Here is an 18,214-nt window from a genome sequence, read left to right as displayed (position 1 = left end):
CCGGGCTGGATTCGAACCCACCAACTTAGGTGTATGTGGCTGGCACCTTAGCCACTTGAGCCACAGGCGCTGAGCCTAATCTTTTTTTTTTAATCAATATCATTTAAGTGTGCCACCGAAGTTTAACTATAGGTTCAAGTGTGCCCTGAGATTAAAAAAAAAAAAAAGATTGAGAAACACTGGGTTAGAGGTTGGGAAAATAAGAATTCAGGTTTAAGAAAGCTAAACTTGATGTTCAAGAGATTTCTCAAAATTCTGGTTGAAAAAAAAGCACATATCAGGGCTTGGATTTTGCGAAATCTTCTTGCATAAATGAAAGATAACTGGACTTATAATATACCTTCTGGGTAAGATGCTCATAGAACTTGAGTTATCAATTAGACATTGCACTTCCATGACTGAGAGATGAAAGGCAGGTAGGGAAACAGGGGGTTATTTTTGAAGTACCTTTTTTTTTTTTTTGCAGTTTTTGGCCGGGGCTGGGTTTGAACCCACCACCTCCTGTATATGGGGCCCGCACCCTATTCCTTTGAGCCACAGGTGCCACCCTGAAGTACTTTTTTAAGAAGGGAGAAATACATGGGAGCAGATAGTGAGTTTCCATTAAGGAAAAAAGAGAGGCAGAAATGAAAGTGCTATTTACTTTGACTCACCAGATTTTAGGGATATTTTTGTTCAAAGAAATCAGGTAATACATGCATAAAAGGCACTGAAGACAGAACTTGTTTCATACCTGAAGATAAACACACCTAAAATGGTGTGTTACACACCTTTTGAGTTCTATTCAAAGCACTGGATGATAAGAAGATAGGAGGCTTGTTCCAGAATATGGATCCATTCTTCATTTCCTTGTTCAACATTGCTTCTCAGCCTTTTGGCTAAGATCAAGTGCATTTCCTTGTTCTATAAAGTTTATCCATTAAAAAATTCAGCTGAACTAAACAGGGTATTTGGCTACATAACTGATTTACATTCAGGATAATAGTCCTTATCTTGTAAACAAGTAACAAATAAATCCTCAGACTAGCAGCTGGTCTGTGGGATCCTCTGTGTAGTAGTACATTAGGAAAACTTACTGAAATTTAGAAAAAAACATCCCACTTAATCACTTCCATGAACTCAAAAGTTAGGAAGCAGAAAGGAAGAGGGCCCAAGAGTTTAATGAAAAGATGAAGAACGTAGTTCTTATCACAGAAAAACATTCAATCTCTAAAGGCCTCAGGCAGCGAGGTCCGTGACTAGGAGAAAAATTCCTTTTTGTTCAGAAGGAATTATTAATTTCAGTCATTCCCAAATGTAGGGTTTTTATGGAATGCTAGGATTTAAGGAAGGACAAAGAAAGGTATACTCCCATGTCTGAGGTGACATGAGGCTAAAATCATGTTGGGGGAGAGTCTTCTAGTGGGTATCTGAAGTAGAAGTAGGACAAATTATATTTTGCCTCAAGAACAAAGATGTAAACACCCATTTTTGGAATTTCTTTTTTTTTTTTTTAAGACATGGTCTTGCTCTGTCTCCGAGACTAGAGTGCACTGGTATAATCACAGTTCACAGCAACCTCAAACTCCAGGATTCAAGTGATTTTCCTGCCTTGGCCTCCCAAGTAGCTGGGACCAGAAGAATGTGCCACTACGATCGGCAAACTTTTGTAATTTTTATCATAGAGACAGGCCCCTGCTATGTTGCTCCGGCAGGCCTTGAACTCCTGGCCTGAAGTGATACTCTCACTTCAGCCTCCCAAAGTGCTACCACTTTTGGAATTTCTTGTTCATGTCATCTAGTGTAAAGCCTATTCTTATGGTTTTTCAGCTTCAGAGTCCAATATCCTTGCTAAGTGCATTATCTTAATTGATATGCCTGATGATTTATGTCTCCCTAGACAAGAGATATATCCTCCTCCCTTTTGTATAAGTTATCAACACACATCAACATCCAATAACCTATCTAATATTAGGATCCCTTTGTTATTTCTGGAAAGATTTTCAGAGGAAACAAGTTACTGAGCCTGAAATTGGCCAGTGTATATGTTCCAAAAGAAGGAGGGACTTGTTTCAGGGATCTCATATACGCAGCCTTGTATAACGGGATCTTGGAGAGTCTGCTATCAGTCTCTCTGGTATTTGAATTGGATTCTTGGCCTTGTCTTTCACAGCTGTAACTTTCATATTCCTGAATGCTATCCTAAGGAAAGCAATATGGAAACTGTCAGGTAGAGACTAGGAACTTGAATACAAGTTATCCTGTGAAAAGAGTGAGAAGAGGTTTGGAGGATGGAATAGCAGTCCAACCCTTGATAAGATATGACTATTAAAAAAAAAAGATATGACTATTAAGTCAGTAGAAGATTAAGAGGTAAGAGAGAAGACAAGAAGAGGAAAACCTGTTTGGGAAAGAACAAGAGAAGAAAAATTTTAAGCTACTGGATTCTGGGTACAAAGACTTGGGAAAGACAGCGGCATTACCCTATAAGGAATGAATGAAAAAAACAGAGTCTGAGAAAGGAAATTCTTTTTTCTGGGTTGATGGTGGAACCCTGCAGGCCTTGAAGCTTTGCTAAACCTAGGATGCTACTTGGTGGCGGAAGAATGCAGAAACTTGACTTTTCTCTTCCCTGGGGAAAACAATTGAGCTCTCTCAGGAAACGAGAGGAGAGAGAAGTACATCATGAGTCTAGCCTCCAGAGAATGTAATCAACGAATTTTGAGGCTCTCAACAAAATCAGAGTAAGGAAATTCTGTCCTGTTTTGGACTTTATATTTTGGAGGGTAGGAAGAATAAACCAAGTATCACAATTTCAAGGTAACTTTGGTAAAAGGAAGACCATGATAATCCATAAGGTCTCTCTGGTAGAAAGAGTGAGAGTTCAGTTTGCTAGGAAGAAGTCTGAGCATCAGGGTGGGACTGGGGCAGGGAGAACTTTCTTCCCCTTTCCCTGTCAGTTCAGAGCCTGAAATGGTCCCTCACTAGTACTATGCAGTCACCCCTTGAAAGAAAGGGCCCAAAGCCTTTGTCTGCTTGGCAACTATCCAATAGGACAAAGGGATTTTTTTTTTCTTAAAAACTCTAAACTGCTGGTGGGACTGCAAACTAATACAACCTTTTTGGAAGGAAGTATTGAGAATCCTCAAAGAACTCACGCTAAACCTCCAATTTGATCCTACAGTCTGTCCCATTACTGGGCATCTACCCAGGAGAAAAAAAATCCTTTTACCATAAGGATACTTGCACTAGACCATTTATTGCAGCTCAATTTACAATCACCAAAATGCAGAAACAGCCTAAATGCCCACCAACCCAGGAATGGATTAACAAGCTGTGGTGTATGTTTACCATGGAATACTATTCAGCCACTAAAAAAGATGAAGACTTTACATCTTTTGTATTAACCTGGATGGAGGTGGAACATGTTCTTCTTAGTAAAGCATCACAAGAATATGGAGAAGCAAGAATCCTGTGTACTCAATTCTGATATGAGGACAATTAATGACCTAGTACATGGTGGGGGATGGGGAGAGCAGAGAAAGGGAAGGAGGGAGGGAGGCAGAGGGTCACAGTGTGTAGTACAGCTTTTGGGGGTGGGACACAATTATAAGAGGGTCTTTATCTATCAAAGGCAATCAATATAGCCTAGTTATTTGTACCCTCAATGAATCCCCAATAATAAAAAAATAAATAACAAAACAAAACAAAAACGCTAAACAGGCTGGACACAGTGACTAACACCTGTAATCTGGAAGGCTGAGTCAAGAGGACAGCTTGAGCTCAGGAGTTTGAGACCAGCCTGAGAAAGAATTAGGTCCCATCTCTACAAAAAATAGAAACCTAAGCTGGGCGTCATGACAGGTACCTGTAGTCTCAGCTACTAGGGAGACACAGGAGGATCCCTTGAGCCCAGAAGTTTGAGGTTGCTGTGAGCTAAGGCTGATGTCCTGGCTCTCTAGCCTGAGCAATAGAGACAAAATCATCTCAAAAAATAAAACCAAAAACAAACAAACTAACTGAAACCCTCTAAATAATAGAACATCTGCTTCCAATGTTTCCATCTTGATCAAAAAAAATTTTTTTGTAATGGATTTCAAAAGAAATAGCTTAAGAATTTGAGAAAACAGAAAGTTTGAACAGGAATTTAAGAAAACAGAAAAAATTTGGCAATTTATATGCATCAGGGATTAAAAATTTTAAATGGATATATCAGAGATTTAGAACTCTCCTTCTCTTTTGTCTTCATTACATTACAGAAAACAGAGCTCTACAGCTGCCCAATTATCTGTGTTAAATAAGTTGGTCTTAAGTGTTAATCAACTTTTCTTGAGTTCTGCACTCAAAAGAACTTTTATCTTCTCTGCAAATACCCAGATCCTACTTATACTTCAGAAAGTCCACAATTCTGGTGGATTGTGGTGTTCTCAAACTGGATGACAGATTAACGCATTAAGTTTATAACTTGGGTTTTATTAAATTAGTAGTCTACCTTGGCATAACCATCATAGTTTAATTAGCTAATAAACAACAAAAAAAGGTGTTTGGGATCATATAAATAATTGAACCTAAGCTGGGGGGGGGAACCCTGAGAATTTTACTAGTTACTCCCATTTTAGAGTACTGTTCTCTAGTTTGAGTAGAATTTTCCAGGTTTAAAAATAGCTGGATGGCATCTATAAATAAATATGTAAACTTCTCTTGGTTTAGACATTTTTTGGTTTAAAATTCAAAACATTTTCCCCTCAGTAAAGGGCTCTTTGATTTCTATGAATAATGAATTCTAAAAACCTTGAGGGTATTATGAAATACTTAAGTGACTAGTTGAAAACACTATTTCTACTTGTTGGAACACATCTCAGTTCAGTGTTTAAGCTAGCTGCTTCATGCTAATGTTCAAAAACCATACCAAGAAGTTGTATTTCTAAAGCTTCAGGATTCATAATGAAGATAAATAATTCTTGATTTTTGCTTAATTCTAAGGTCTTTACACTTGTGAAAAAAAACCCGAAATTCTAGGAAAACAGTTTTAACATATTTAACTATTTTCAAACTCTAAAGCGTACAATTATATATTTAGTGGACATAAAACTCTTATTTCAGATCTAATAATTAGAAACATGAGATAATATCCACCTAATTTCTCTGAAGATGTACCTAAAATCATATTTAATATTGTGTTTAAGATTCTCATATTTGTCAGTTTATTAGGAATTGTAGATATGCAATTTCAATATTTATTTATATTCTGTGGGCAAAGTAGTGATTAAAAAAAAAACAACCTCAAACTGGGCCTTATTTTGATAATTGATCTTTCTCCATTTTAAAAACACATATGGGGTGGCTCCTGTGACTCAGTGAGTAGGGCATCTGCCTCATATACCAAGGGTGGCAGGTTCAAACCCGGCCCTGGCCAAACTGCAACAAAAAAATAGCCGGGGGTTGTGGCAGGCGCCTGTAGTCCCAGATACTCGGGAGGCTGAGGCAAGAGAATTGCCTAAGTCCAAGAGCTAGAGGTTGCTGTGAGCTGTGATGCCACAACACTCTACTGAGGGAGACAAAATAAGACTCTGTCTCAATTAAAAAAAAAAACAATAATAATACATAAAAACACATATGGACAAAAAGGAGCAAACTAGGCTTGGCGCCTGTAGCTCAGCAGTTAGGGTGCCAGCCACATACACTGGGACTAATGGGTTCAAACCAGTCCAGGCCAGGCGTTGTGGTGGGTGCCTGTTGTCCTAGCTACTTGGGAAGCTGAGGCAAGAGAATCGCTTAAACCCAAGAGTCTGAGGTTGCTGTGAGCTGTGATGCCACAGCACTATACCGAGGGTGTAGTGAGACTTTGTCTCAAAACAAAAAAAAAGAGAAAACTAAAGTATAGCAATTTCTTTCTTTTTTCTTTTCCTTTTTTTTTTTTAAGAGATAGAGTCTCACTTTGTCGCCCTCAGTAGAGTACTGTGGTGTCACAGCTCACAGCAACCTCTAGCTCTTGGGCTTAGGCAATTCTCTTGCCTCAGCCTCCCGAGTAGCTGGGACTACAGGCGCCCGCCACAACACCCAGCTATTTTTTTGTTGCAGTTTGGCCGGGGCCAGGTTCAAATCTGCCACCCTTGGTATATGGGGCCGGTACCCTACTCAATGAGCCACAGGTGCTGCCCCAAATATACCAATTACAAACACATGGATGTCCAAAAGAATTTCATTATCAAACAAAGTATTAATTTAAAATTGTAAGTAAAAGAAATCTACATTCTAATCACGATATTATATTTGGGAAGAATCTTTTTAGAACAAGATTCTCCACATAGGTGTTGTTATATGGGACAATTGAGTATTAAACCACAATGTGAAATGAAAGATACATTATTAACGATGGGATTTCTAGATCTAAAAAAACAAAACAAAACATGGTTGTGTTTCCATAGCCAAAGCCAGAGTGATCTCACTCCTGTAAGTTGGTTTCACTTTTAAAATCCAGGTACCAGTACCCTAAAGCGGCTATAAATAGGCACAGTCTGTGGGCAGTTGTTGGCAAAGTTGGAGCACATGGAGCAAAATAAGTGATCTACATTATCCTGAGTGTCTCATGAGCCCTGAGAAGAATTTAATTTGCGGCAGTCTTCCAGGGAGAGACAGTCTTGGAAAATAAACATTGGGCATCAGGACTGGCCCTGTATTATTTAACTCACTCTTGTAGCCTCTAACGAAGGCAGAAGGCAAAACATATAATCCAGTCTTTTCTTTTAAAACAACAACTTCTGTTTAACAATAAATGAGACTGAAAGTGAACATATTTTTCAGAGCTCAATTATATCCCATTCCCAGTTGTAAGCTACAAAGATAAAAACTATGGTGCTGTGGGGAACTCCCCCCATCTCTAAGAATAGAAATAGCTTACTTTTTCGATGAAGAAACTCTGCAACCAGAGCTGCTACATGGACATAACACATTGCAGCCTGAAAAAGGATGACAAGGAAAGAATTGTCAGAATGTGCCCAAGAGGTTTTGAAGGATGGTGGTTAGAACGAAGTAGTTTTTAAGTAGTCACCTCTGAAAAATCTCCATTTTTTACATGAATCTTCGCCATGCTATCAAGCCAGGTTTTCCTGAGCTCTGGAGTGCTTGCATAGGACTTGGCTAAGCTATACTGGAGGTCAATCAGCATTTCAGGGTCTTTCTCATGCTCCTTCATTTGTGCAGTAGCCATAAGAACAGTACGGATTCTCTTGGTCAAGTCTTTGACTTCTGTGGGAAAAGCAGTTGCCTAATTTCAAAACAAACAAAAGGACATGTTCAACAACACTATTGGCCTGCTCTGAAACTCGGCGTCTGATCTTGAGAACATAATAATGATTATTAGTTCTTGTTATAATTTTTGGTATGGCACGTAGCATGTCTAAGGCTTTAAAATAAATTATTTTAAAAATATGTATCTAGCTCAGGCTTCAAAGGCTCTAATCTTGGTGGCAGAATAATCACAAGACATAAAAGCATGACCTCTGGAATCAGACAACCTGGCTTTGAGCCCCAGATCCTCCAATGTGAATTCCACAGCCATGGGAATGATCTATGTCTGCTGTTTACTTATAACAGTAACAGAAAGTTGACAGTCACTATGCACCAGGCACTGGGTACTTTCCATGTTTTGGTTTTTACAATAACCTTATCAGTCTACCATAAGTTATTTGAACCAATGTGAAAACGAAGGCACAGAGAAATTAAGGAGCTTTGCCAAGTTCTCACAACTGCTAAGAGTTGAGACAGGATCTACACACAGTCTTGCTCTGGGCCCCTCTTCTAGACCCAAGAGTATATCTCTTCCATCCACTGACTATCACATACACTAAGGAGAAAGAGCCATACAATGAAAATTTGTATTTATACAAATGAAAGGACATGAATCACAGAACACTCCTAGAGTTGAAAGAAATCATTAACCTTTCAAAGTGTTGGTTTTGGCCCTGAGAACACTAATTCAGAGTTTCCTCTTTACCCTAGCCACTGCTGAGGAAGTCCTATCACTTCCTCTTAACCCCCACTGGAGTAATCATAATTATCTGTATGATTTAGGGAAGATGAGGAAGGGACAAGCAGAAGGGTTAGGGAGCCTTTTTTTTTTTGGAGACAGTCTCACTTTGTCGCCCTCGGTAGAGTGCTATAGCATCACTGCTCACAGCAACCTCAAACTCTAGAGCTTAAGTGAGTCTCTTGTCACAGGGGACTACAGGCACCTACCACAATGCCTGGGTATTTTGTTGTTGTTGTTGCTGTAGTTGTCATTGTTGTTTACCTGGCCTGGGCCCAGTTCAAACCCGCCAGTCTTGGTGTATGTGGCTGGCACCCTAACCACTATGCTATGGGCTCTCAGCCAGGTTAGGGAGCTCTTTAATGGGGATATAAGAAGATGCAGAGGAAATGGTTTCAAAAACTGCTGCCTTTTTTTTTGAGACAGAGCCTCAAGCTGAGCCCCTGGGTAGAGTGCCATGGCTTCACTGCTCACAGCAACCTCCAACTCCTGGGCTCAAGTGAGTCTCCTGCCTCAGCCTCCCAAGTAGCTGGGACCACAGGTGCCCACCACAATGCCTGGCTATTTTTTTGGTTGCAGCCATTATTGTTGTTTGGCGGGCCCGGGCTGGATTCGAACCCGCTACCTTAGGTGTATGTGGCTGGCGCCTTAGCCGCTTGAGCCACAGGCGCCGAGCCTAAAGATCCTTCTTATACATTAACTGAAACCCCATTTACTGGGAGAAAGTCAGACCTTGTAAGAGGGTTTGGCATAATGACTGCCCTAACAAAATAAAATGAAGTCATTTCAGAAATGAGTCAAGGAAAAGAAAAAGATTTCCTATGAAGGAAAGCCAACACAAGCCCCATTTACTTATAAGAACTTACCAATCTACCTATATAATGTGGCATTAAGGATGGTGACAACTGAGCCTAAATGGAGCAAGTTATTTCTATGCTCATGGGATTAGCTGAAGTACATATTGATCCCCTGGGAAACCAGTAGAACTGGCTGAAAAGCAAACTTTCCCAGCCTGAGAGCAGCTGGCAATACTCAGTGTTTTTATGTAGTACCAGCAACGTTCCTATGGGAATATTTTTTGGTACATGGATTCTACACATCTCAAATATCAAGTATGCTGTGACTGCGAGCTTATTTTTCTTCAGATTTTACATAATATTGTCAAATTACGATGGAAAATGACCTTTCCCAAGAATAATAAGCATGATTCATCCTTCTGGGAGGAAAATTCCTCTACTGGCAAAGGACTCTTCTTCTCTGTGAACATGTATTACTGAAGATCAGAATCTGCACTCCGCACAATGAAGCAACAGATGAATTCTTATGATGGTATAGGTTGTAAACGTATTGAAAAGAAAAAGAAATGGTGATCAGGGTCTTGGGTTTGGCCTCAGCTAATTGGTCCTTAAGAACAACAGCCTTGGGCTTAGATTTGCTAAAAAAATACCTATGGCAAGTTATAGTCAGTTAACAGATAATTTTTTGAAACCACAAAACCATCAAATAATGAATCCCTTCTGTGTCATGCTCATCCATTACCAATGGATTGGTAGCTATTAGCGTTCTAAGAAATCAGACTGTGTGAAATTTTAAACTCAGCACTTAATTAACTGATATAAAGAAGGGTGACAATTGTTAAGCAAGGATCTGTTGATTTTTTGAGCAAGTTTAGAAAGCAAGTGCAGGGAAAAAATCAGATTCTACTTGTGATACAGTATGTTTACGTAGTCTATTCTTTTATCCATCTATTCAAATAATATTGGATATCTGCTCTGTACCATGCAGCGTACAGAGCTAGAGATGCAGTGGTGTACAAGACAGAGCCCTTAACTGATGAGGCTCATATTCCATATACTCTATACCATGAAAAGTTGTGAATCCAATGATAGTTTGAGAGTATAAATGTTCCTGATACTGAAGGTGGTTCTAATTTTTTACTTAAAGTGAGAACATACCTTCATAGGTCTGTCGCTGTTTGCAAAATTATTGATAATGAATAAAGATTCCTGAAATCTTGATCCTCCGCTTAGTGCTACATCAGCTATCAGCTGGCTTACAGCAATAATTATCTGTGGGAAGAAGTAAACATCATTTTCCCAATGGCTTTTGAACAAACGCTGCTTATTCTCATCATTGTACAAGTTTAAAGCACATAGGCATTCATATGAAATGCACTTCTTTCAACGATTCTGCGCAGTACCATCATGATCTATTTTCTTCACACAAGGGGTTTAAATTGTTTTACTTAAATAGCAATTTCAAAGGTTTCAATTTCAAACTTTATTGAGACCTTTCTTAGATGTTAAACAATTTTATAGTGAACTGATACAATGGTGGTCAGGTCTCCACTTACAATATGCTTGCTAGGTAGTGGCTACGTCAAAGTTGGAAGTGAATGATGTTTTTCTTTGATGATTTTCCTTTTTACTAGTCTATTTAAGTGTTCCCCACTTCTGAGTCCAGTGCCTCAGCAACTTTCCTTGATTTTGACCAGAGCTCACCTAAAGTTTAACAGCAGTTTATGCAATGGTTTTTGATAGTATATTTTAATCTTTCCAACTCCCTCGGATGAATGCCAAAATGATTCATGCTAAGATGTTAATGGTTAGATGCTTTACCACTGGTCCTGAGAAGCAGGACATAGTAGTAGCAATGGGTGTGGGTGCTAGAGTCCAAACTGCCATGGATTCAAATCTTGACTTTATCATAGATTGTTCACAGTGGGGCTTTGGGAAAGCTATTTAACCTTTCTGTGCTTCACGGTTCTTATTTGCAAAATGAGGATGATAACAATCTCTGCTTTTAAGAGACCATAATCATAATACTAGTTAAGGCTTTACTAAGCACTTACTATGTGCCAGACAGTTCTAAGTCTTCACATTTAATAATTCATCAATATTTAAATAAAAGACTTGAGAGAACTGAAGCTTTAAGCCAGAAGAATGAATCCTAATGGAGAAATTTGATTTGCACCTTACTGGTGACACTTTTCAACAAGCTGCTTATGGTTGTTCCCCCATAAATAACCCTGGCTCCATTAAACACCACCAATGGGATGGATCATGGCAGTGAAAATATACATAGAGCCAAGGATTTCCCATATTATAAGGTGGCCTCCTCAGCCAAGAAGTCCCAATTTTGGTTTAGTTCAGAGCTATTTCATCAAATAAGCACAAAAGTGTAGAGACAGTGCATAACATAATAACTATCATGAAATAATTTATTATGTGCTGGGGACTATGCCAGGCATTATATACACTTTATTTTGAACTTTCATGATAACCCTGCAAAGTGATAGATACTTGGCTTCATTTTATAGATAAGGAAACTGGTTCTAGTTGTAACTTGCCTAGGGTCACACAGCAGATAAGTAGCTGAGCTATGATGGAAGCCCATGCTTTTCACCAAACCGTCAGACTTCTCTCATTTTGAATAAGTGGGCATACTGGAGCATGAAAAACACAAACTGCATTATTTACTTGTAATGGAAAATCTAATAAGGTGGTTATTTAATCATCTCATTTAATCCTCATAAAACCCCTGCGAGCTAGGTACTAATATCCCTATTTTACATTTGAAGAAGCTGAAACACTGAGAGGCTAAGGAAGTAACTTGCCTCAGGCCACACAGTGTGCAGTGCTCCTAGAATCAGAATCAGATCCTGTTCTCTTAAAACCTATGTCCTAAAGCAGCTCTGTCCAGTTAAAATATGACAGGATGGGAGCCACAAAGGTAATTTTCAGAACTGTCTAGTAGCTACATTAAATGGAGACACAAGTAAAACTTATTTTTAAAACATTTTACTTAACCCAATACATCCACTATATCATTTTGACATATCATCAATACGTTAAAAAAAACAACTGTGATATTTTTCTTTTTATGTACTTAGGCTTTTAAAAGCCACTATATATTTTATACTTTTAGCACTTCTCAATTTGGACAACCCACATGTCAAGTGCTGGAAAGTCACACTGTATTGGGTAGCTCTAGATCTTAGAGCTAGATTCTAGAGCAGGGGTCCTCAAACTTTTTACATAGGGGGCCAGTTCACTGACCCTCAGACCATTGGAGGGCCAGACTGTGGCCCCCAGGACGAGTCGGCTGCTAAGCAGGACAGGGAGTGGTGGGCCAGATAAATGTCCTAGGCCGGCCGCATGTGGCCCGCGGGCTGTAGTTTGAGGACGCCTGTTCTAGTGTTTAAAGATTGAAGAGAAGATGAAGAAGTGCTTTGATTTTCACTGACCTGCAGATGTGTCCTCAAGAAGGTTTTCCGTTTGGTATACTCAAAGTTGTTTCTCATTAAAAGATACAAAAGTGCAGAAGCTTCATTCCGGGTTGAGCTAATTTTGGAGGTGCAGCACTTCAAAACTTCATAGCAAAATGCAGCACACATATTTACTCTTCCTTTGAAAAAGGCTGAAGGAAACTAAAGAGCAGAGAAAAGAGAAGTAAGTATCCGAAAACACAAATCATAAAATCAATCAAACATCAAGCGCCTACTATATCCTCACCTGAAGCTATGCTGGGTGATTTGAAGGTACAAAATCAGTATAAAGTGGGCTCTGTTCTCAAGCGGGAAGACTAGCAGGTGTAAATGACAACATTAAGTCAGTGTACAAGTTACTACAAAGATGGAAAAAATGCTACACATCTGAGGAAAGCTAAGATAGTCTGAAAAATACAGTAAGTAGATTCTCAATATGTACTGAATGAATGAGTGACTGAAATGGTGAATGACAGGTCTCAAACAGGACCTTAAAAGGGGGAAGGCAGGCTGGGTGTAATGGCTCATGCCTGGAATCAATTCCAGCACTTTGGAAGTCAGGGGAAGGAGAATCACTCGAGGCTGGGAGTTCGAGACCAGCCTGTGCAGCAAAGCAGGACCCTGTCTCAATAACAACAACAACAAAATTACTGGGTGTGGTGGTGGGCACTGTAGTCCAAGCTACCAGGGCTGCTGAGGCAGGAAGATCTCTTGAGCTCAGGAGTTCGAAGCAGCAGTGAGCTATAAGGATGCCACTGTACTCCAGCCTGCACAAAAGAGGGAGACCCTGTCTCAAAAGAAAAAAAAAAAAAAAAGAAAAAGAAAAAAGGGAAGGCCAATCTGCATGACTTAGTATCTTGGTTTCTATTTGAAGAGTTCCTTATATTATGAACTTACAAGTGCTGGAGAATTTATAGCTGAAATCTAGTCATCAAGTGAAGCTCATCTTTTAACAAAATACAGGTAAAGTGTACACACGCACACACACGTGCTACTTTTACTCACAGTGTTAATTAAGATACATTTTGGAATAGAAAAACAAATACAAAAGTGACTACTAATTGAGGGTGGCACCTGTGGCTCAAAGGAGCAGGGCGCCGGACCCATATGCTGGAGGTGGCGGGTTCAAACCCAGCCCCAGCTAAAAACTGCAAAAAACAAAAACAAACAAACAAACAAAACCAAAAGTGACAACTAATTCTCAAAACAACCAAACGGCCTGTTACTTTCAAAATGTACTCAGTCTGTTTTGTAGAAGATAAACCACACATATGACATAGGCTTATTATAATCTCCTATGCTTACAGGTCTAGGCATGTAAGTAGTAAACTGCTTCAGGGCATCCAACAGATGTTTTTTTCACACAGTATGAACTAGAGGGCCATCCTTTGAAAGTTATTTCTTGGGAACCTTGAATTTAAACCTATGTTATATGAATCTACCTTCTTTATTTTACCTTAATACCAAGTGCAATGCTGTGCAGATAATGAATGCTTAACAAATATTTTCTGATTGGTAATTGGGAAATCTCATTAATAGTTTCACCAGAATAACTCTTGCTGAACAAGATACTCTAGTATGAAAATGAATATGTAAGGGCTGGGCTGACGCCTCTAATTCCAGCACTTCAGGAGGCCAAGGCAGGAGGATCACTTGAGGCCAACAGTTCGAGACGAGCCTACACAACCAAGTAAGACCTCATTATCTACAAAAAATTTAAAAGATTAGCCATATCATTCACTTCTCTGAGTGGGCAACAGTCCAAATTATCAATGACTTTGTAATTACTAATTCTAATAGACCCTCATTCCCTTTTATCTTATTGGACAACCTTACAACAATGTTAGAACTCTTTCCTCCTTTGGTGTCCATGATATTCTTCTTTCTTGTTTTTCCTTCCTACCTCTGTGACTGCTTCCTCTCATCTCCTTTATAGACTCTTCTTCCAAACCCTTCTATGTTGTTTTTCTTCAATGTTCTTCTCTTGATATGTTTTGGTCTCTCCTCTATATACTGTAGGGGAAATCAAACCATTCCTCCCATGGCTTCAACTAACTCTTATATACTGATGCTCTCCATAGTTCACTATGCTCCAGCTATACTGGCCTTTTAGTTCCCAGAATATTCTAAATTCTTTCCCTACTTGGGGCCTTTGCATGTGTATATCCTTCTGCCTACAATGTTCTGTCTTGATGTCTTCACATGGCTGACACTTTTTCATATTTCAGGTGTCATTTTAAATAACTGACAAACCTATCTAAAGTAAGATAGCTCTCACAAATCATTATAGCCTATATCAACACTCTATTTGTTTTCTCTAGAACTTACCATAATTACTAATTTTTTATCTACCTATTTAGTCTTCCCTTGCCAAGACTGAAAACTTCGTGAGGATAGACGCAGGGGTCCTCAAACTTTTTAAACAGGGGGCCAGTTCACTGTCCCTCAGACCGCTGGAGGGCTGGACTGTGGGCCCCGGGACGAGTCGGCTGCTAAGTAGGACAGGCCGTGGCGGCAAAAACACCCAGCGGGCCGGATAAATGTCCTAGGCGGGCTACAGTTTGAGGATGCCTGGGGTAGAGAGTAGGTTTTTTTTTTTTGTTTGTTTGTTTTTTTATCTCTACCATTGTATCCCCAGGATCTAGTACCACTCAAAACAAAGAAGGGGATCAATAAATACAGTATGGATGAATGGAGGGTGACTCTGAATCTAGCTATCTAGTCCAAATCCCTTGCCAGAGCAAAGATCTATATATCCAAATGTCTCATAGGCACCTTAAATTCTACAAAATAGAATTCATTACCTTTTATCCCAAATGTAATCTTTCTCCTACATTTCACATAAGCCCATCATTTCACACCCTACCCTACTAACAGTGAAACAAAGACCAAAGCCTCTAAATTCTGTCCCTTTAACAGGTTTTAGCTGCTTCCAACTCTCTATACCCACTGTCACTGCCTCAGTTCAGGCCTTCACTTCTTATCTAGCCTATTAGAACTAGTTTTTGTACGGACACTATACTCCTCTTCCATATCACTTTTTTAGAGTTTTTTTTTTCCCTGATCATACCAATTCTCTGTTAATATAAATGTAACTGTGTTACTTCCCTGCTTAAGACCCTTCCTTGGTTACCTGATGACTGAAAGATGAAGTCCATCTCTTGGGATGAGTACACATGATCTGTTCCCCTTTCACATCTTCAGTCTTATCTCCTGCTGAGTCCATACTAAATCCTAGCTCTCCTGCTGCAGAAAACTTTTGCTAAATTAGAGCATTTCTCCTTTCTCCTGCCTACCCTCAATTCTCGGCAGGAACTTTTATCTTGAAGGGATCCATTTATGTGCATTATGTGTCTCTTCATGCGTGTATTCCCTTTAACTGGACAATCAACCATCAGACACCGTATCTAGTAAGCATCTACCCAGAAACTGTTTGTTAAATGAATTATTCCTAAATCTCTTTCCCTTTGTTTCTTGTAACATGCTTGTGTTGAACTCCGTTTTCCATAGATTTCTTTATTCACAAATTAAAGAATGACAAAAAAAATCAAACTTCACATTCATCTAATTTCTATATCAATTAAATGCAATTAGCTGAAATGTGAATAATGATGACCCAAATCAAAATTTTCCATGTTTAGCTATCCTACTACAAATAAATTAACTGAGTAGCTTTGCCTTGTTGGAGTTATATACACTACCTGGACTGTCCTCTTTGCAATTCTTAAGTCTATCTTAGTTTACTATCCTTTTTCTTAAGTTTAAAAGCTATCAAAAATAGACTAAATGAGACTTTGCTGTTTCAGTCATACTTTTTCCTAAAGGCCTAGTCTGAGGTTATTGCACATTCAGCACCCTTAGATCCAACTGGCATTGAAAGGAAGGATTCATTCATTTGAACATTTACCAAGTGCCAACCATTTGCAAGATATTACACAATACCCTGAGGTTACAAAAGTTGGTCCCGCTTTCACAGTACTTAAATGTGTATAGGGGCACACTAATGAGTTATATATACTATATGAGTTATATATATATACATATATATATACACACACACACACACACAATATGAGATATATACTTCCAGTATGATCATGTATATATCATATATATATATGATCATGCATATATCATACTTCCAGTATGATCAGTATATATGAGATATATACTTCCAGTATGATCATGTCTTAAAAAGAAGCAAAATAATATGGGGAAAAAACTGGCAAAGTTGGTAATTTGAAAATGATACTCTTCAAAGGAATCTACTGGGAAAGGGAAAGGATAATAAAGTGAAAGAAAAAATAGGCTTTGATTTGAGGGGATTCTCAGGGCCTCTGTATACATTTTGTTGTCCTGGATTCCTACGTAGTATTTACAAAGGCGGTACTTATCAGCATCATTAGGTTCCACAATGACCCTCTCTCCTCTCTTTCCTTTTGCCACAAAAAGTGCCTACCAACACCTCCAAACTTTCTGTCCTTACCTTACTGATAAAAGCTCTCAGTGAGGCAAATACATGTTTCAATGACACTTCAGATTGTCCATTTTTAAGAAAAGCAAGATGAATATCAAATACTTTCTTCATTAATGGGTTGTGGCCATCATTATTTAAAAGTTGACTCTGCAAAACATAAGCAAAATTACACTGGAAATCTCAAAATATTACACAAAGTACATGTAGAATACCAAATTTCAGCATTTTAAAGAGGTAGAAAAAATTATTTCTCCAGAGCAACACAGGATAACACAGAACTAGTATATGAAAAAGAAAATTTTCTATTAACCTGTATCACATAGCTTCTCATTTAAGAGAACAGTAAATTAAAAATGAATACAAGGCAACCAGCCTTTGTATAATATTTCTCTGATGGAGACTAAATATTGTAATATAAGAATCAAGAAAAACACCAATATTTTTTAATTAATTACTTTTTTTTGACACAGAGACTCACTTTATGGACCTCAGGAGAGTGCTATGGTATCATAGCTCACAGCAACCTCAAACTCTTGGGCTCAAGCAATTCTCTTGCCTCACCCTTCTGAGAAGATTAGACTACAGGTACCTGCCATAATGCCCAGCTATATTTAAAGACAGGATCTTGTTCTTGCTCAGGCTGATTTCGAACTCCTGAGCTCAAGTGATCTAACTGCCTTGCCCTCCCAGAGCACTAGGATTACAGGCATGAGCCACCACACCCGGCCTTAAAAACACCAATTTTAAAAGCTCAGATAGATAACTAATTTACTTTTTAAAAAATATGTTTAGTATAAGACGTTTGGCCATTGGTGATAAATTAAGCCCTTAGAGATAGTAACAGGTATTACAACTGAACAGACTATGGAAATTATTTAAATACTACTTGCAAAGAGACATAAAAGAAATAACAAATTATAGAAAAACATCTATTAATTTGTGAACCCTATTTAAAAATAGCATCAGTTAACTTCTCTAGCTCCACCTTCCTATGCCTCCAGAAACTAATCTACAATTTGGCCAAAACCAGCAAAACCCAACAAAATAATAAGGCAAAGTTGCTGTTAATGTTACCATAAGACAGAGCTAATGGTAACATTAACAGCCTGAATCCCTGAATACTCTTTGATTATTTTTTCTGATACCCTCCTTAGTCTACTTCCAAGCATGGAATAGTGGTTACAATCACAGATTCTCATGACAAGTGGCCTAGATCTGAAATGTGATTCTGCCACTACCTAGTTAAATGACAACCTCCCATGAACCTCAGTTTCCTCATTTTAAAAAAGGAATAATAACAGTATCTACAGCACAAGACTATTATGAGAATTAAAAATGGGTTCTTGGCTCAGCGCCTGTGGCTCAAGTGGCTAAGGCGCCAGCCACATATACCTAAGGTGGCAGGTGTGAATCCAGCTCGGGCCCGCCAAAACAACGATGGCTGCAACCAAAAAAAAAAAAA

At 38.8% G+C, this 18,214-nt stretch overlaps 1 protein-coding gene across 2 annotated transcripts in view; it reads right to left on the bottom strand.

Annotated features, from left to right (window-relative positions):
- The window catches only part of DOCK11 (dedicator of cytokinesis 11), a 212,033-nt gene that overhangs the window by 35,623 nt on the left and 158,196 nt on the right, over window positions 1-18,214 (bottom strand). For both annotated transcript variants that reach the window (XM_003796989.2, XM_023517413.1), the window contains 5 exons: window positions 16,762-16,899; window positions 12,255-12,437; window positions 9,964-10,077; window positions 7,031-7,246; window positions 6,881-6,938 (listed from right to left, as the gene is read on the bottom strand). In XM_003796989.2, coding sequence (XP_003797037.1) covers window positions 6,881-6,938; window positions 7,031-7,246; window positions 9,964-10,077; window positions 12,255-12,437; window positions 16,762-16,899 — 709 coding nt within the window. The remainder of the gene's footprint in view (window positions 1-6,880; window positions 6,939-7,030; window positions 7,247-9,963; window positions 10,078-12,254; window positions 12,438-16,761; window positions 16,900-18,214) is intronic.

Source organism: Otolemur garnettii, unplaced genomic scaffold (genome assembly GCF_000181295.1).
Source record: "Otolemur garnettii isolate 467f Iridium unplaced genomic scaffold, OtoGar3 scaffold00110, whole genome shotgun sequence".
Classification (NCBI taxonomy): Eukaryota; Metazoa; Chordata; class Mammalia; order Primates; family Galagidae; genus Otolemur; species Otolemur garnettii.
The sequence above is the reverse complement of the archived record's forward strand: the minus strand, read 5'-3'. Positions and strand labels throughout refer to the sequence as shown.